Consider the following 20492-nt stretch of genomic DNA (forward strand, 5'->3'; position numbering starts at 1 on the left):
TGCTTCAGGGGTGTGCATTTTCCGACCGCACCTCGACGTACTGGCCTGGACAAAGCTAAACGTGGGCTTTCAGCACCGCTGTAATTCCACCTGCGCAGAGACAGGTTGGCAGGGCTGTGAGCGTCAGTGTGTGCTGCTCGCCTGCCTGCACGCGGCCCGCTCAAGTGGAAACTGCCTGCAGGACTGACTACAAACTGTCTCTTCTTTGCAAGGAAGTAGCGATATTAGTGCTGGACGGCTGCCAGAAGCCACCAGGTGAAAATGTGTGGTGGCGAGCGGCCGGGTCGCTTCCCTAGAAATAAAGATTGATTGTGAAGATCACAGAAGGTCTTCGCAAGTGTTTTGGTCCGTGTGGCCGCAGAAATGAGGAGAAAATGAAAAGGCAAAATGTGGGGAAAGAAGTTCATAAAAACAACTTCTGTAATTCGGAAAGAAAAACGCACAAAATAACAAAAACAAAATAAAATTAAGCATTGCTTTAAACAATGTTACTATCACATGATAATGTGTTATAGGAAATACAAGCAACTTAAGTGAGTGATTCATTCATGGTTTAATAGGTATTACTTGTGGAAGTCATTTTAAAGAAACATCTGTCCAGTAGTCCAGCCCCCCCCGATCAGAAGCCCGTCCCAGCCCTGCGTGGAAGCATTCGTACCTGTCCCACCGCGCTTGTACCACCTGGTAGACCCTGATGACCAGCGTCTCATTCCTGAAGGCCTCGGCGACAGCAGCCTTGTACAGCCGCAGCTCGGAGGCGATGATGGCCCCGCCTTCATTGATCTGGGACAGGTTGAACCTGAGGCCTCTGGACCACCGCTGGGATGGGGATGGGTCGCTGTCCTGTTCCGCTGCCCAGACACACAAACTGAAATCTGTGAACCAGCCTTTGTGATCTTGCTCCTTGTTCCTCAAGTTAAACATCCACTTCAGAACTGCTACATGAAAAAATACAGTGCAAACCTACACCCTTGGGGTCAAGACATGTTTACCCTTCTATACTGGACTAGTGTTGAGCAACTAAGAAACGGCAACAAACCTGGGTTTGTCTTAACTAAGTTAAAATAGGACAAGCATGTGCACTCAGCACTGATTAGGATTGATTAGGTACCACACAGTGATCTGATATTAGAGTTTTATATTAAAGCAAAATGATGACTAATATGTCTGTAATTATCTAATTTCTGATTTTTGCTTGAAAAATGTATTGCTTGGTCATGGAAGTTCCCGGAATATAAACACGTCGGAAGTTTATGCCTTTAACGCGGTGTAGTCAGGGACCTGCAGACGATCCACATTTCTGCTCTCTCCTGGCAGGGAGCAAAAACATGGACCATCTGTGGCCCCCGAGGACCAGGTTTGGAAACACTGCCTTAACATATTAACAGAGGTTACATCTCTCCAGCTGTGGGGGACATTAAGCCATCCATCTACTTAGATCCGGCATCACGCCGCTGTAGGAAGGGGAAGTGACGGCCCCCTCCTCCATTCCCAGGGGCCCCCAGCAGATGAGCTGTCTGCACTGTGCTGCTGCATTCCGTTTCCATCTCTCCCACAAGGCACAGTCAGGTACCATCCGCTACACAATCCAAGGACCCAATCCAGAGGATTGGAGGCCTAACATGCCGGAAAAGGCTTTTTGGATCCCTACCCTTTTAAACGGGTCGGTCGGGTGTCCCTGAGGGCCCCACCTGTGGTCTGTGGCCCCAGCCCTCTGCTCCAAGGCATTTCCACTTTAATGCGACACTATGCAGACTCTTGTGAGTGCAGCACCCCTTCATCTCAGCCTGAACACATCAGGATAATAAGGTAACTGCCCTCTATCTGGGACTCAGCGCAGTCCGGGATCGGGCTACGATTCGATGTGCTGTTTTTCTAATCGAATCTCATTAATCCAGGGCGAGCCTCCTCGATGTCTTCTTCATTGGCCTTGGAGACAGATGTTTCCATTGAGAAGCAGTGATCAACGTGGGCTGGAGAGGAAGAGGCTGACGGGAGGAAATCGCTTCTTCAGGCGCGGACGAGGCACACACTGGCGGAGACCTTCCCCATCTACTTGGATGTAATAAGAATCGTGTGAACAGGACAAACTGCAGGGAGCCACAGTCACCTGCTTGTCTGCTGAGCACATTGTTGAGAGGCCAGTGAACTTCAGGCTGAGCACAGATGAGGTCTGTGACACTAAGTTAGCTGTCAGTCTCCGAATCCAGCACAGAGGGGGACCCTCCAGTAGGCCCTAAGTTTGAATTATGCCTGAAGTGTTCCTATGAGTTGCTGAACAGATGGAGGTTGGCCTAGTTATTTTAGTGAAGAATATGAGCTTGCAGTGAAATGTCAAATAAAAGCAGAACATACACTAACTGTCAAAATAATACCAATGAATTATATCAGTCTGACTTTAGACCAAACCATAGCACAGAAACTGCTCTAGTCAAAGTAATGAATGATGTACTTGTGGCTTCTGACCGTGGCTGTGTATCTCTGTTGGTATTGCTAGATTTAACTGCAGCGTTCGATACTGTGGACCATAATATCCTCTTGGACCGGTTAGAAGGTGTAGTTGGCATTACAGGGACAGCACTTTCTTGGTTCCGCTCATATTTATCTGATCGCTATCAGTATGCCCATGTGAACAATGAATCATCCAAGGCCACAAAAGTTGAATATGGTGTCCCACAGGGATCAGTCCTGGGCCCGCTACTGTTTACCCTATACATGCTACCTCTTGGTAACATTATTAGAAATCATGGTATTGGGTTTCATTGTTATGCAGATTATACACAGTTGTACATATCTGTTAACCCTGATGATATATCACTGCTATCTCGGTTAGAAGACTGTCTATTAGATATCCGGTGCTGGATGGCAAAAAAATTCCTTATGTTAAACACAGAAAACACAGAAGTTCTGGTAATTGGTCCCAAGGCTGCTAGAAATAAGTTTCACCACCTCAACGTTGGTAGCCTTCCTACACAACCTAACACGGTGGTTAGAAATCTTGGCGTTCTTGTCGATTCAGATCTATGCTTTGATGCTCACATAAGAAGTATTACTAGAGCTGCATTTTGTCATCTACGGAACATAGCCAAGCTTTGTAAGATGCTCTCACTTAATGATGCAGAAAAACTAATACATGCCTTCGTAAGTTCCAGACTGGATTACTGTAATGCCCTCCTATCGGGTTGCCCGTCTGGATCCTTGCATAAACTTCAGATGGTACAGAATGCTGCAACCAGAGTTCTAACAAATGCTAAAAAATGTGATCATATTACACCGGTCTTATCCTCTCTTCATTGGCTGCCAGTTAAGTCTCGAATTGACTATAAAATACTGCTATTAACTTATAAAGCACTCAATGGCCTTGCACCAGAATACCTTAGTGATCTGCTGACCACATACAACCCTCCACGGTTGCTTCTTGGGATACCTGTTAGTACCTAAGGTAGAAAAAGCTACGGCAGGCTGCAGAGCTTTCTCCTACAAAGCTCCTCAGCTGTGGAATGGTCTTCCACCGGATGTGCGGGTTTCAGGTTCACTCTCAATATTCAAGTCCAGACTAAAAACACACCTGTTTAGTTTAGCGTATAGGGACACTAGTTCTAGCTCTAGCTAACTCCTCACTCCCAGTCAGACCTGTAGTGTGAGGTATAGAGCTGGGTGGGGATCGGTGCCATTGGCTTTGGATTAACTGGACTGTCAGTGCTGTCACTCTAGCTTCGCAATCCCTTGTGGAGCTGGAGTGCTGACATTTCAGGGTCTCCCCATGCCTGCATTCCCACTTGCCTCTCCCTCCTACTGATGCTGCCATAGCCATATCTGCTGGAGCTTGTACATTGGACTTCATATTGCACTCATCTAGCTTTTAGCACTGCCGATAGCCTCCTCTACTTTGACTAATTGTACATTTTATTTCCCCTACTCCTCCTGGGGGGTGATGCCTGGAGACCTCAATCTATCAAGATGACCAGCATACCCTACTAAATGTGACGTCGCCACCACCAGTGTCGTCCCTGCATCCAGCTCGCCCATCTGCCTGTGTCATCTTTCATGTCTGACACCACTGCCTTTGACTCTTATTTGACTCTCCCTGCCGGCCCTTGGAGGATGGGCTCCCCCTTTGAGTCTGGTCCCTCCCAAGGTTTCTTCCTTCTTGGGAGTTTTTCCTTGCCACTGTCGCCTTTGGCTTGCTCACTGGGGGCTTTTGGGTGCGGATGCTGTAAAGCGCTTTGAGACAATGTAATGTTGTGATAATGCGCTATACAAAAATAAATTTGTTGTTGTTGTTGTTGTTGTCACATCAGTTTCTGCCATCGACCCGCATAGAAAAGACCTTTAGAACCATGAGGTGTGAAAACACTGTGACAGGCTGGCCTGGGATCACATAGGCCTGACAATCCAGGCTTCACCTGTGCCGCTCCACACCTGGGGCAGCAAGCACATGCTTATAACTGGGAAAGACAGTGCTCTGCTCTGCCAGCAGGGGGATCCATGCAGACTTGCTAGATTTGCTCCTTCACAAGGCAACCCAGTATGATGGAGTGGAACTAAAGTTTCTTGGCGTCTTGGAACGGGGGAGTAGAAGGCCATTTGGCACGGGGGAGGAGAAGGCCAGTTGTCACGGGGGAGGAGAAGGCCAGTTGGAACGGGGGAGGAGAAGGCCATTTGGCACGGGGGAGGAGAAGGCCAGTTGGCACGGTGGAGGAGAAGGCCATTTGGCACGGGGGAGGAGAAGGCCAGTTGGAACGGGGTAGGAGAAGGCCTGTTGGCATGGGGGAGGAGAAGGCCAATTGGCACGGGGGAGGAGAAGGCCAGTTGGCACGGGGGAGGAGAAGGCCATTCGCCCTCCACTCAGCTACTATGCCCTCCTCCCCTCCCTCGGAGGAATGGCTCCTCTCAGTACCAATTAGTTTGAAGGTTACGCTGCACCATCAGTCATGCATCATTCCTGCCACTAGTCCTGCAGGCAGATGGATGTGCAGTGGGCTGAGCAATCCTACCTGATTAAGCTTTGAAATAACAAATAACAATAATTAAATGGCCTGTGAGCGCCTCCTTGGCAAGGCCCAGAGCGAGCGCATTGCGGACCTGCGGACAGAGGCGGCTCCCGCATACTGCATACGAGTGACGCATCTTATAACATATAACAATAATAAAAAGGCCTGTGAGCGCCTCCTTGGCAAGGCCCAGAGTGAGCGCATTGCGGACCTGCGTACAGAGGCGGCTCCCGCATACTGCATGCGAGTGACGCATTTTATAACAAATAAAAATAATGAAAAGGCCTGTGAGCGCCTCCTTGGCAAGGCCCAGAGTGAGCGCAATGAGGACCTCAGGACAGAGGCGGCTCCCGCATACTGCATGCGAGTGACGCATTTTATAACAAATAACAATAATAAAAAGGCCTGTGAGCGCCTCCTTGGCAAGGCCCAGAGCGAGCGCATTGCGGACCTGCGGACAGAGGCGGCTCCCGCATACTGCATGCGAGTGACGCATCTTATAACATATAACAATAATAAAAAGGCCTGTGAGCGCCTCCTTGGCAAGGCCCAGAGCGAGCACATTGCGGACCTGTGGACAGAGGCGGCTCCCGCATACTGCATGCGAGTGACGCATTTTATAACAAATAACAATAACAAAAAGGCCTGCGACCACGTCCTTGGCGGAGCCCAGAACGAACGTGTTACTGAGCTGAGGACAGAGGCAGATCCCGCATATCACATGCAAGTGACGCATTTTATAACAAATAACAATAATAAAAAGACCCACAACCGCATCCTCGACAGGGCCCAGAGCGAGCGCGTAACAGAGCTGCAGTCAGAGGTGGCTCCCGCATACCACATGCGAGAAATGCATCTGAACTCTGGATAATGCAAAGGATGATGTGATCCACACTCTTCCTCAGCAACAAGAATGACGGCACCAATCACTACACGGAGCAGCTGCTTGGGGCGTGCGGCTGTAGGCAGTACAGTCTACTCTGTCCTGCAAGTCATTATTAAAACTCAAAGCCACTTTTACTAAATAGATGTTAAACTGAACAAAAGGGGATTCCTACTTGGCTTGAGCTTGATTTTTGTCAGAACAAGTCAGGCTTTTAAGTAAATGTGAGAAGGAATTGAGCACTTTACCCTGAAATGTTACAGAAATGATTTTGTATAAGCAGAATCATCCTTTCCAAAAAATTCAAGGCATCCAATGAAAATTAAAAAAAAAAAAAAAAAACACAATTATAAAAATCAAACTGGCATAAATCCCGATTGCTGCTTTGTAATTACACCGTTCTCTTTCCCCATTCATTTGGAGTCGGTGGTTACATCTCAGCTCACAGATGGATCCCTCCGCCGTATAGCTCCTTACTGAGGTGGCTCAGGTCTTTCAACGTCTGTAGTAAAATGCTGACTATGTTCTATCATTCTGTAGTAGAGTGTGGTGCTTTTGCAGCTGTGTGCTGGGGCAGTGTGGTGAAGACAGCTGATACCAACAGGCTGAACAAGCTGATTAGAACGGCTGGTTCTGTCCTGGGGGTCAGACTGGAGAACCTGGCGGAGGTGTCTGAGAGGAGAATGCTGAAAAAGCTTCTCAGCATCATGGACAGCCCCTCCCACCCCATGCACGCCTCCAGGATGGGTCATAAGAGCTCCCACAGCAGAAGACTCATTGCCTGAAAATGCAGAACCGAAACGCTACAGGAAATCCTGTATACCCCTTTCTGTAGATGATTTTTTTCACCTTTTCAACATTTAGGTCATTAGGTTCTCATTCGGATTGTATTACTCATCTGCTTTTTATTTACTCACCTGTATGCGACTGATTGTTTGTTTCATTCTCTCATCACAAGCTGCTATCTCATTTAATCCATGGCACTAAGTTACTTTTCATAACCACTTGCACTAATTATCTGTTATTTTATTATATCTGTTATAGTTTAAGACAAAAGAATTTCCCTCGAGATAAGATAAGATAAGAAGAACTTTATTCATCTTATCTCATCTTATCTTATCTTATCTCGCGTCCCTAAGTGCACAGACATCTGGGGAATGCCTCAGTTACAGTTACTGGATGCCACCTCTGCCCTCAACACAACTGATGTACAGATGGAGACAGTGTGTGGTTCAGCAGGCTAAGCCTCTGTGCATGTGATCATAAGGTTGCTGGTTTGAGCCCTGACAGAACATTCACATGTCTATACAGATGGGGACAGTGTGTGGTTCAGCAGGCTAAGCCTCTGTGCATGTGATCAGAAGGTTGCTGGTTTGAGCCCTGACAGAACACTCACATGTCTCTACAGATGGGGACAGTGTGTGGTTCAGCAGGCTAAGCCTCTGTGCATGTGATCAGAAGGTTGCCGGTTTTGAGCCCTGACAGAACATTCACATGTCTGTACAGATGGGGACAGTGTGTGGTTCAGCAGGCTAAGCCTCTGTGTATGTGACCAGAAGGTTGCCGGTTTTGAGCCCTGACAGAACATTCACATGTCTGTACAGATGGGGACAGTGTGTGGTTCAGCAGGCTAAGCCTCTGTGCATGTGATCAGAAGGTTGCTGGTTTGAGCCCTGACAGAACATTCACATGTCTCTACAGATGGGGACAGTGTGTGGTTCAGCAGGCTAAGCCTCTGTGCATGTGATCAGAAGGTTGCCGGTTTTGAGCCCTGACAGAACATTCACATGTCTGTACAGATGGGGACAGTGTGTGGTTCAGCAGGCTAAGCCTCTGTGTATGTGACCAGAAGGTTGCCGGTTTTGAGCCCTGACAGAACATTCACATGTCTGTACAGATGGGGACAGTGTGTGGTTCAGCAGGCTAAGCCTCTGTGCATGTGATCAGAAGGTTGCTGGTTTGAGCCCTGACAGAACATTCACATGTCTGTACAGATGGGGACAGTGTGTGGTTCAGCAGGGTAAGCCTCTGTGCATGTGATCAGAAGGTTGCCGGTTTGAGCCCTGACAGAACACTCACATGTCTGTACAGATGGGGGCAGTGTGTGGTTCAGCAGGCTAAGCCTCTGTGCATGTGACCAGAAGGTTGCTGGATTGAGCCCTGACAGAACATTCACATGTCTGTACAGATGGGGGCAGTGTGTGGTTCAGCAGGCTAAGCCTCTGTGCATGTGACCAGAAGGTTGCTGGATTGAGCCCTGACAGAACATTCACATGTCTGTACAGATGGGGGCAGTGTGTGGTTCAGCAGGCTAAGCCTCTGTGCATGTGATCAGAAGGTTGCTGGTTTGAGCCCTGAAAGAACATTCACATGTCTGTACAGATGGAGACAGTGTGTGGTTCAGCAGGCTAAGCCTCTGTGCATGTGATCAGAAGGTTGCTGGTTTGAGCCCTGACAGAACATTCACATGTCTGTATAGATGGGGGCAGTGTGTGGTTCAGCAGGCTAAGCCTCTGTGCATGTGATCAGAAGGTTGCCGGTTTTGAGCCCTTACAGAACATTCACATGTCTGTACAGATGGGGACAGTGTGTGATTCAGCAGGCTAAGCCTCTGTGCATGTGATCAGAAGGTTGCTGGTTTGAGCCCTGACAGAACATTCACGTCTGTACAGATGGGGACAGTGTGTGATTCAGCAGGCTAAGCCTCTGTGCATGTGATCAGAAGGTTGCCGGTTTGAGCCCTGACAGAACACTCACATGTCTGTACAGATGGGGACAGTGTGTGGTTCAGCAGGCTAAGCCTCTGTGCATGTGATCAAAAGGTTGCTGGTTTGATCCCTGACAGAACATTCACATGTCTGTACAGATGGGGGCAGTGTGTGGTTCAGCAGGCTAAGCCTCTGTGCATGTGATCAGAAGGTTGCTGGTTTGAGCCCTGACAGAACACTCACATGTCTCTACAGATGGGGACAGTGTGTGGTTCAGCAGGCTAAGCCTCTGTGCATGTGATCAGAAGGTTGCTGGTTTGAGCCCTGACAGAACATTCACATGTCTGTATAGATGGGGGCAGTGTGTGGTTCAGCAGGCTAAGCCTCTGTGCATGTGATCAGAAGGTTGCCGGTTTTGAGCCCTTACAGAACATTCACATGTCTGTACAGATGGGGGCAGTGTGTGTTTCAGCAGGCTAAGCCTCTGTGCATGTGATCAGAAGGTTGCCGGTTTTGAGCCCTTACAGAACATTCACATGTCTGTACAGATGGGGACAGTGTGTGGTTCAGCAGGCTAAGCCTCTGTGCATGTGATCAGAAGGTTGCTGGTTTGAGCCCTGACAGAACACTCACATGTCTGTACAGATGGGGACAGCGTGTGGTTCAGCAGGCTAAGCCTCTGTGCATGTGATCAGAAGGTTGCTGGTTTGAGCCCTGACAGAACACTCACATGTCCATGGGCCCTTCAGCCAGGCCCTTACCCACCACCACCCCCCAGCTCCAGGGATACTGCACATTAGTGCTGTGACCCCAAGCTTTGGAGAGTAAGATGGGGTTGGAATTCCGATGTACCTACACTCATACTGCAAATGAAAGATTTATCATTATCTGATGTCTTTCTGCAGTCACACTGTGAGCCGTCTGCCGCTGCACCTCTGGAGACCCCCCCCCCCCCCCCCCACCAGTATGTCCAGACAGCTGGGGGTCGTCTAATTGCTTTGTGCTTTCATAATTAAAGCTCTCCTCCAACTATTATTGCTGGAGATATAATTAGCTTCCTTGGGTCCAGGAGTTCTCAGCAAGAGGCCATTAACTCACATGCGCCCCCTGCAGGCACAAATGGTAAAGCAGTGCTTCAGCACTTCTCTGACGAGCTCCTACCGTTAGCTTTAAGTGTGAACGTTTCCTCAAGGCTTTGAAGTGTTAGCGGTTTATTTTAACTCTTCTCTTCAGTGGCATTTTCCACGATGTGGGCTGAAATAAGTCTCCATGGGATCAGGCTGGGAATGGCAGCCTTCTGTGACCTCCTCTCTTTGATCCTTCCTTGATTTGTAGGGTCCCTCTATAAAGCAAAACTACATTATCCCCTCCAGCTGCCTGAACTCCGGCTCTCTCTGAGGACAGGATGCGACACAGACCGCCCCCAAGAGGCTGAGTGTGGTACTTCACGTAGCAGTGGTTTTTACCCAGACCTAGAAGCTTCTCTGCTATGTCACACTGCTGCTGGATGGAAAACCGCCCTGAGCAGCAGCACATGTCAGACGTCCACCCAGTTCAAACAAGCGGGCCGTCTGTCACCGTGTGTGTCCCAGGGAAAAGGCATCAGCCTCAAGCATAGTCAGCTGGCTGACCAAACAACGCTGAGATGAAGGTCATCACCAAGCACCCAATCCCACATGCCAAGCTAGCCCTGTAGTCACGTCCAAAATCGATTTTGCGCAGGGCAAATCTACGGAAGAATGACAAGCCAGACAGAGATATACCACAGTGTGCACAGAGATCCTGCTCCCTGAGAAAACAGAAGACATGGATAATTAGGAGTGATTATGGTCTGTGCCAGGACACAGAGCCCATATCAGGATCCCATCACTGCTAGCCTGAATGGTCCCACACATCCCCTTCATACCTGTGTGTCATTAGGGGCAGCCATAGTGTGTTGGACCACAGCAGTAATGAAAGGTGTGTTCTGTGCAGCAGAGCCGTGCTAATGCTTTGTGGCTGCAGCCATTAGCACCCATTAGCTTTGGGGGGGGGGGCTCGATGACAATGCAGGTCACGTACACACTTGTCAGTGACCAGTCACGGAATTGCAGGCTTCCAGCCACATTTCGGGGGGGATTCCCAGTAACAAAGGGGGGAGGCAGCTTGGTTAACTGTCTATGTGTCTGGTTAGCTCTGCATCGCTAAGGCAACCCCTCCCCCCCGATCAATCCATCATCAGAAGCCTTTCTCAGCAGCATTCAAAGAGCTCTTGTCATAGAACACCTTGACAGAGAAACCCCACGCTCTTCTCATGCAACATGCCGACAGAGAAACCCCACGCTCTTCTCATGCAACACGCCGACAGAGAAACCCCACACTCTTCTCATGCAACACGCCGACAGAGAAACCCCACGCTCTTCTCATGTAACATGCCGACAGAGACACCCCACGCTCTTCTCATGCAATACGCCGACAGAGAAACCCCACACTCTTCTCATGCAACATGCCGACAGAGAAACCCCACGCTCTTCTCATGCAACACGCCGACAGAGAAACCCCACACTCTTCTCATGCAACACGCCGACAGAGAAACCCCACGCTCTTCTCATGCAACATACCGACAGAGAAACCCCACGCTCTTCTCATGTAACATGCCGACAGAGAAACCCCACGCTCTTCTCATGTAACATGCCGACAGAGAAACCCCACGCTCTTCTCATGCAACATGCCGACAGAGAAACCCCACGCTCTTCTCATGCAACATGCCGACAGGGAAACCCCACACTCTTCTCATGCAACACGCCGACAGAGAATCCCCACATACTTCCATTGAAACATGCAGACAGATAAACCCCACGCTCCTCTTGTAGAAAACGCCAACAGAGAATCCCTACGTACTTCCATTGAAACATGCAGACAGGTAAACCCCACGCTCTTCTTGTAGAAAACGCCGACAGAGAAACCCCATGTTCTCTCTCATGTAACATGCAGACAGAGAATACCCATGCTGTCCCAGGCGACTGCGTGACATAGCCAGCAGCAGGGACAGGATTGCATAGATGTTTCTTAAAAATACAAAAACTGTTAATCAGTTGACCATTTGTACTGTCACTTTTTTTTCTTCTGACTGGAAATATCCCTCAGTAGATGAACAAATCTGCATTTTAGTTGGTGTTTCATTTAGTTTCCAGAAGCTTCTGTTTCGTTCTGTTGTTGTATTGTTTTGTGATAAGGCAATCTCCAAACTACTGACCACTTCACATTATGACTCCCCAGATGCCTCCAATTTTCGTAGAAAAAAAAGAAGGGAAAAAAAAGCCTTCGCTACGATGGACTGTACGCCAGTCCTGGCTTTCCTCTTCTTGGAGGATGGCTCTGTCCTATAGTACCTGCATTATCACGGCTCTTCCTGGTTTACTGGGACGGCGGCAGTATGCTGTGAGAGACGTATGCCAAGGCCTCCTGTCCCGTGAGGCGGCAGGGCTGTGTGTCTCCGCAGTCCAAAGAACAGGGCGTGCTCAGCTCAGGACAGGAAGCTAACGGCCTCCCCGAGGACTCTGATACATAAGAGGAGAATGCAGCTGGAATGGAAGGAAAAATATCGGCAGCGTGCAACCTAGAGCCCAAAATGGGGTCTGATTGCTGAGAGGCGCCTGTCATCCACATCCGAGGGACAAAAATGGGGCTGCTGCCTGCAGAAAACCGTCAGCCAGCAGAACCTTCATCACACATGAGCAAAGCAAGCGAAACATAGCTGCACTTCCAGGTGGACCTCCAGGTCTGCTCTCAGCGTCGAGTCATGAAAAACACGTGCTGCCTCCATGTGGTATGCAGTGGCTGGTGAGTAAAGCTTGATTTCCCTCCACAACATGATGGCAAGTCTTGGATAAAAAAAAAAAAGGATTTGACTTCTGCAAATATCTGCCCCAGCCGAAAACATTTCCTAAGATAAGGCTTGTCTTGCAGGACAAAGGCTGTAAAGATAAATGAGGTCTGTTTTCCTCCTGAAGGGTGACACATTCCCGAAGTCGGCAGGAAGGGCGCCTGATAATGGCTGGGGGGGGGGGCTGTCTGCTGGGGTTCCTCCATGAATCAGCAGCTGCCATTCAAAGCATTTAGAAGCCTCTCACTGAACAAACATCCAGCGGGTGCATGCGTCGCTCGGAGGTGGCTTCTCCAAGGATGATGGACCATCAAGGCCAGGTGAAATTTTCAGGAGGCCACTGAGATGGAGCCCAATTCTCCATGAAAACATATCCTTCTGGTGTTACAGAAAAGAATTAAACCATGTGCACCAAGCGGACAATGGGAAAGTTTTGCAAATATGGGGGGGTGGAATTTGTAACATAGAGAGATTCATGATGAACGTGGACAGTTAAGCATGAATGGGAACCAGCACATCTACACTTGGCGTGTCCCTCTATAGCAGAAACTGTCCTCATTAGCAACTACAATGGCTCAACACTGCAAATGTCTAGCACCGCAAATGCCTAACACTGCCCGTTGGACTGCAAGGTGGTAGTTCCAAAATAAGCACTTCGACAGTCTCCAAAACAGTATGCCATTTCTGCTAGCTGCAACTGACCATCTCACACTGCCTCCAATGCACGAAGGCTCCGGTATAGTCATGTGACTGCAGTGACATCATACGTGCATGAGTCTGTACACGGAGGCTCCGGTATAGTCATGTGACTGCAGTGACATCACACGTGCATGAGTCTGTTCACGGAGGCTCCGGTATAGTCATGTGACTGCAGTGACATCACACATGCATGAGTCTGTTCACGGAGGCTCCGGTATAGTCATGTGACTGCAGTGACATCACACGTGCATGAGTCTGTCCACGGAGGCTCTGGTATAGTCATGTGACTGCAGTGACATCACACGTGCATGAGTCTGTCCACGGAGACCGCACACAGGCAGTTTGCTTCTCTTACATTTTGAACTTGCTCACTGCTTTCAGATAAACACAGATAGACTATAAACACACACACACACACACACACACACACACACACAGCCCTGTGGGGACCGTCCATTCATTTTTATGGGCAAAACCCTAACCTGAACTATAACACCCTTACCCCCCACCCAGCCCTAACCTTAACCATAAGTATCCAAACTAAATACAAGACTTTTGGCATCTTTAGCTTTTTGATTGCAGTCACAGATTTGTACAAAATTTAATTTCCCCTTGTGGGGACTGAAAAATGGTTCCCACAGCATCAAAATAACAGACTTTTATTACATTTCAGGGACATTTGGTCCCCACAGTGTAAGGTATACCTGGATCACGCACACACGCACACACAGACACACACACACACACACACGCACACATATGTGCTCCTCCGATCGCACTGGAAATTATAACGAAATGAGGTGTGACAGTAACATGGAGGTGAACACCCAGGGGACCTGACATCACATGTGCACCTCCATCGCTGGACCTTGCTCTTTCCTTGGGACTTATGTAAACCACGGTGTAGAAAACGGTGTAATTCTCCAATATACACAAAACAATTCCACTCACAATTCTGTCCATAACATAAATACACGTGTATATGTCATCATCGATTATCGTTATTTCGAATTAATACAGACGCCATACGGAGGAATCCCCCTGATTGGCTGCTCATCAGTGTTAGCTGGCCAAAATGTGGAGGGATACAAGAGCCGCACATGGGACTGGCTGCCGTGTACGAAGAGTAGCGTCCTGCTGCTTTTCTTTGTAAAACACTGGAACACTATCGCTCTGGACAGAGAGTTCCTGTCTATGGTGGGATGCACAGGCCAAGACGCATCTTCAGGGACAAACTAAGAATAACAGAGCCAGGCCTTAACTGGCATAGTGAGCCAAGGACTTCAGAAGTCAATGTAGGAATGAAAAAAGCAAAACAAAACTATGGTACAATTATCCATACGCAGCGCCTCCCCTTTCATACACTCCGAAGCAGGCTGCAGCCACGTATCAGTGATATAAGGCCAAGGAATCCATGGTTTTCTCCCGTGTACGTGAGTGACCTCACCTTTCGCAGGGTTCCTCACCCTGAGCCAACATGCCGCATGTTTGCTGCACAGCACCACCTGCAACACTGCTAAAATGATCATCCAGCCACACTGGGATGAGCCTATTCTTAGGCACGGGGGTCAATTGTGAGTTTTGCACATTTAAACGTATTTAGGATTTTGGAGACATCTGTGGTCCTAGCAGAGTGCGTCAGATGGTAAGCAAATTCGACTATGTGGCTCGATGAGGCGAGCAGTCAGTGCCCTGCCCACTGTGCCAACCACACACAAATGCTTCTTACATACAAAGAGCTGAAATCTACTTTTGGAAAGAACATGGTGGTTTGAGTTGATCTATGACGCATTTTATCTGGGCTGACGTCTCCGTGGTATTCATAAAAAGCACGCCTCTCTTATGGAGATGGACGTGACCAAGAACACCTGTGACTGTGGTGTGAGCTGGCTTCCCGTGCGGCCACAGGAATCTGTGGCCGCATACCTGAGCCTGTTTCCTGGAGCGCTCTGCAAATGGGATTTAGCAGGCACCACTGCTGGGCGCAGGGCCTCGGCAGCAGGGAACAGGGCCTCGGCTGCCTGGAGCAGGGCCTCGGCGGCCGGGAGCTGGGCCTCGGCTGCCTGGAGCAGGGCCTCGGCTGCCTGGAGCAGGGCCTCGGCTGCCTGGAGCAGGGCCTCGGCGGCCGGGAGCTGGGCCTCCGTGGGCGGGAACTGGGCCTCGGCTGCCTGGAGCAGGGCCTCCGTGGTTGGGAGCAGGGCCTCCGTGGGCGGGAGCTGGGCCTCGGCTGCCTGGAGCAGGGCCTCCGTGGCCGGGAGCTGGGCCTCTGTGGCCGGGAGCTGGGCCTCGGATGCCTGGAGCAGGGCCTCGGCGGCCAGGAGCAGGGCCTCGGCGGCCGGGAGCTGGGCCTCCGTGGGCGGGAACTGGGCCTCGGCTGCCTGGAGCAGGGCCTCCGTGGTTGGGAGCAGGGCCTCCGTGGGCGGGAGCTGGGCCTCGGCTGCCTGGAGCAGGGCCTCCGTGGCCGGGAGCTGGGCCTCCGTGGCCGGGAGCTGGGCCTCGGCTGCCTGGAGCAGGGCCCCGGCGGCCAGGTGCTGGGCCTTGGTGGCCGGGAACATGGCCTTGGTGGCCGGTAACAGGGTCCCGGCGGCCAGGAAAAGGACCTCGGCTCCATATCATTAAGTTTCTGAGAATTTGGACAGATCCTGACCATCAGATCCTTGGCTGAAGGAATAGCAATTCCAGAGTCATCTTCCTGAGCCAGTGCTCCAGGTTTAATGGGATACAGAGCAGAGGGGAGAAGAGATACAAGGCTGCCCCTCTATAGACTGAGCAAAGGAGGGGACCCTTTACTGTGGGATGCTAATGTTGTGCTACACCAACATGCAGACTTTCAGTTTGTGACGTTAATTCCGATCGCATTCTCTGTGCCCTATCAGTGAGAATCCAATGTGGTCCCTGAATATCCTATATCTGAGAATGGGGGGGGGGGACAGCATATCATTCAGTTCATAAGAGAAACAGATGGACGACAGAAGAAGACACTGCAGCTATGTACATTTGTGAACTTTGGGCAACCCTACTGTTTTATGCAAAAGACAACATCTCCAAGAGAATTAATTCTTGGATTTTAATTGGTGCACAGGGGTACAATATCGTCTTCATAGCTGTGGGGCGGCTGTAGATGCATTTTTGTGTGATTTCATTGGGCAGCGTTAGAAGAACCAGAGGCTGACGTCAGCGGGGCTGCCGAACCCGGAGCCGCCCACACGCCATCAGGGCTGTTTATCTCGAGACAGCCTGTTCAGATTTCCCTGTAAACACTGGCGCTGCAGATGGATGGGATGGCCATGTGCTTTCATGTCTGACCTCTTCTGATTAAAGGACTCACAAAAACAGAGCCTGATGTGAAGAAATCACAATGCTGCTGACTTTTGCCCAAATGAAGCATCGCACAAATGGTTACTAGTTTGTTTATTTTTCATGTGTGTTTCTCCCCTTTCGATTAAGAATAAAAACAGTTTATTAAACACCGTGTAAGTTGGTAAGCAGATTTCTCTTTGTGCATGCAGTGTTAAAAGACTGTATATTTAAAGCTTGTCTTTTCATTTGCAACAAGAGATTGGGATTGAAGAAAGTTAATGTAAGGCGCTGCTGAGAACAGCAAATTAGCGGGATAAAGGGAATGAATGAAAAAGGCAGCCTAGCTAATTACACAAATCCTCTGTACACGATGTCAGCTTTAGTGACTGTTTACTGTCCAGAAAGGTCAGTCATAGGAAAAAATGACATGACCACTTATGTCCTACCAACACCGGTAAACTTTAACTGTGCGTATAGGGTCTGGGCGGTAATAATCGCCCACTTTCCCATAAAACATCACTCACACAAAACTGCGTTTCACCGGCGCCTGCAGTAAAATAATTAAGGAAGATTTCGTGTCAAAGCCTGAAACTAAAGTTAGAGTAACTGGGAGTATAAAACCGAGTCTTACCCAAATTGACAAAACTCATCACCATATCGGCGTCATTTAAATAGGCGCTGTCCTGGAAAGAGGCAAGCGAGGCTCCCGGGGACGGCGGCGTGGCTGAGTGCGGATCCGCGGCGCCGTCGACTTCATTTCTCTGCACCTTCGAAAGGCTGTTGTACAGGTGCAGCATGAAGCGCGGGGCCGAGTTGCACTTATCCTGCGACGGACGCGCCCTCGGCCGCTGCGGCAGCCCCAGGATGGACAGGATCTCCTTCTGCATCTCCCTTCGCTCCTGCGTCCGCAGCCTCCGCTTTAGGAAGCTGGAGCCAATCTCCTTATTGCCGTTAAATAAATAGCTGCTACCTGGTATGGAAAGTATGCTACACGAAGTCCACCACAATCCCCAAAAAGCAAAATAGCGACATATCATCATCATGTAAATCATAAAAATCCAGTTTTTATTAAGTTGGTGGCGCGGAAGTATTGTCCGTCAGTTTAGGATTAATATATTAGGCTATAATATTGCTGAAAACCATTCGGTCCGAAGAGTTTTAAAGGTTGATGGTGTTTAACCTCGGGATAGAGTTCAAGATGCGACTCCCTTCGAGCCAAAGGACATGTCATCCAAGTACGGAAGCACCGAGAAGATCTCCACGGACGTCTTCATGCTGAAGCTGCCCCATCAAGCACACCATTCACTAAGGAGAAGGCGCACAAATTCACAAGTTAGGCTTCGGCTAGACAGAATGAAGCCAGTCCGTTTAGTGCAGCAGATAATGAAGTCGTGAAAAAGTACATATTCTCACCATTTCCAGGTCCGACGGCTCCTCGACTGTCTTAGGTTAGAGTAATAAAGACCCTACAACGTGCCCATCGCGACCCCCGATCTGAGCGGCTCTTGGGGGCTTTTTCACTAACTACTTTCAGCAGGTAGCAAAGGCGCACGCTGTCTAATCCCGCCCAGCCTGCATTGACATGGGAGGAGCTTCCAGGCTATTTGCAATCAAATATCCGACGGAGAATAAGATGTTTTACTCCCGATATTAAAAGACGTTACGTGAGATTAATCTATTTAGAATGTAGCCTAATCGCTTAAATAGTTACGTCCTCGTGTATCATCAGTTTGCAGTGCATGCTTCCGTGAGCTGTAATTAACTGCGTACCTGCCATTTCACAATTGATCATACTACCTAGAACCAGAGCAAAACTTTATTTTCAATGAATATCAGTTGTTTCCGTGTATAATAATCCTGGTAATATAAGAAATAGTGGAATAGAACAATTTAGGAAGACTTAACTAAAGGCATCAGTGTTTTACACACACACTCACATGCACACGTATATATATATATGTGTGTGTGTGTGTGTGTGTGTGTGTTTATAAAAACTTTGGGTCTTTGCCAGCATTTTAACCAGAACACCCACGTCCACCATAAGCACCGCACACCACAGGCTGACACACAAGCCCACACACAGGTGGAGCAGTATTTTCGGAGCTGGATCCTCCACGGTGGACTTGCGGATCTCTTCTCCAGGTGATGGAGCAGATACCAGCGGAGAGAGAGGAGTGCTGGGGAGCCGAACAACAGCCCTGCTCCCTTCACGGGCCCCATGAAAGGGGTCAGGAGCTGTCAGATGGCCACAGTCCTTCCACCCACCTCGCAGGATGGTCCAAGTCTCACTGCATCCTCAGAGTCAACATGCCAGCTTCCACACTCCGCAAACCCAACAGCCATGTGCAAACAACCAGACAGTGGCAGTTCCAGGAACGGTCATTTGGGGTGGAGAGAGGGGGGGCGAGGCCAGGAGGAAACCGAGGTTTCAGTGCTGAATAGTGGGTATAGCCTGAGAGTTACAGGGGCACGTGGAAGATGCTGATGTGTCTGTATCTCGCTTACATGAGGAAGCATCCCGTTTAAAAATGTGCGCCGTGGAAAGCAGTGAGCAGCCTATTATTACATCTCAATAAGACGTGCGGAAAAGGGCCAGTCGGTAAAACAATATCTGTCCGCTTCAAATGCGGATAGAATAAACAGAACCACCACACTTCTTACGTAGGTTATTGAGCTTCCTGCATCACCTAAAGCGAACAGCCCAGGATGGGGGGCCAGAAACAGATGTAACATGTAGCGTTTCCCTCCTACACCGTATCCCCTTCACAGTGGGTTTTCTCCACATGGGGGTCGGGCCACGGTGAGCTGTAGTTGTCCTTTGACAGTATGCAGGGAGTGAAACGTAATTTTTGCGACCACATCACACACAGGCGACCCGCCCAGCAGAGCACATGACAGGCGCCCAGGTCCCACCCTCATCTCCAATTCATCACTTAACCTCTTAAAATTTTTGCAAGATGTTTTATTGGCCAAAATTAGACAAGTATTGTACTTACCAGACCGTTCTAAAAATAAATCCCTCTGCATTCAGGAGATGCCTGGCAGCATTAGGCTACATTTCCTCTGTCATTATAAAAGTCAGTGGTAGCTGCTAGTCTGCGGGGCCAAGAATGCAATTTAAAGTTTATTTTATGTGACACAGATAGACCTAAATATTACATTTTAAAAAGAAGATTGCTTTTGTAAAACAGCGAGAAACATCCCATTTTATATTGTGCTATTATGTAGCTAAGCAGGTGAACCCCCTGCATTGAGCAGCGAATAGTTTTATTCACACGAAGTGCTAGGTCAGGCTGTCTGGGGAGTGGGTACATCCGGATCAGAGGGACTGGTTAGACAGGGCAATTGTTACTACAGCCTGTAAATTACAGTCGGTATTCCTTTTCAGGCTGCCGTCACACTCCACAGACATGGTGTCACCTCGCTGGCAGTGGAACTGGCGTCACCTCTCTGACACTGGAACTGGCGTCTCCTCTCTGACACTGGAACTGGCGTCTCCTCTCTGACACTGGAACTGGCGTCTCCTCTCTGATACTGGAACTGGCGTCTCCTCTCTGACACTGGAACTTGCGGCCACCCTGCGGTCTGCACTGTTAAATGGGAAACGCAGCTTCTCTCCCAGAGAAGTTTCTCCTCGGCCGAGTAAGCTGCAAGGAAGCTGACGAGTGTTTAGTCGAAGCGCCGATGAAAGGGCCAATTGCGTGCTGACGTGTAACTCACCTACCAATCAAAGCTCCCTGTCCTGCTCCTGATGCTAGACTCGCCTATTAGAAGATGAGGGTCTAAAGTCCACCAGCAGAGGGAGACCTAGTCACAACGAAACAATCACACCGCCATTAATGCAACACATGAATCGATGAAGATGCCTAATGTATTTATAGTCAGATCCTGTCAATTTGTAACGCACACACCTCTGCACTGGTGATATTTTAGCTCACACTCATATAGCAAGTGCTGGGCCATTGCTGGCATATTGTTCCAATTTGAGGGAGGCAGGGTGACAGGCCGGGGCTTTCAAAACTGTAACCATCACAAAATTCTCT

General features: G+C 49.3%; 1 protein-coding gene and 1 long non-coding RNA gene across 6 annotated transcripts in view; one reads left to right on the plus strand and one right to left on the minus strand.

Moving 5' to 3' along the window:
- The window catches only part of LOC125723985 (bone morphogenetic protein 6-like), a 32267-nt gene extending 14258 nt beyond the window's left edge, over window positions 1-18009 (minus strand). Inside the window, exons 1-3 of the mRNA XM_049000810.1 lie at window positions 17863-18009; window positions 17081-17754; window positions 659-851 (exon numbers count right to left, since the gene is read on the minus strand). Coding sequence (XP_048856767.1) covers window positions 659-851; window positions 17081-17501 — 614 coding nt within the window. The 5' untranslated portion in view covers window positions 17502-17754; window positions 17863-18009. The remainder of the gene's footprint in view (window positions 1-658; window positions 852-17080; window positions 17755-17862) is intronic.
- LOC125723987 (uncharacterized) lies at window positions 7200-8807 on the plus strand. Of its 5 annotated transcripts, none has more exons than XR_007387098.1 (3): window positions 7200-7241; window positions 8119-8312; window positions 8700-8807. It is a non-coding gene; the product is annotated as an uncharacterized LOC125723987 (long non-coding RNA). The 5 variants fall into 5 exon arrangements; XR_007387099.1 differs by lacking the exon at window positions 7200-7241 and adding an exon at window positions 7297-7338; XR_007387096.1 differs by lacking the exon at window positions 7200-7241 and adding an exon at window positions 7493-7534.
- Window positions 18010-20492: the final 2483 nt, after the last annotated feature.

The sequence above is a fragment of the Brienomyrus brachyistius genome, unplaced genomic scaffold, assembly GCF_023856365.1.
Source record: "Brienomyrus brachyistius isolate T26 unplaced genomic scaffold, BBRACH_0.4 scaffold53, whole genome shotgun sequence".
In the NCBI taxonomy this organism is placed as follows: domain Eukaryota; kingdom Metazoa; phylum Chordata; class Actinopteri; order Osteoglossiformes; family Mormyridae; genus Brienomyrus; species Brienomyrus brachyistius.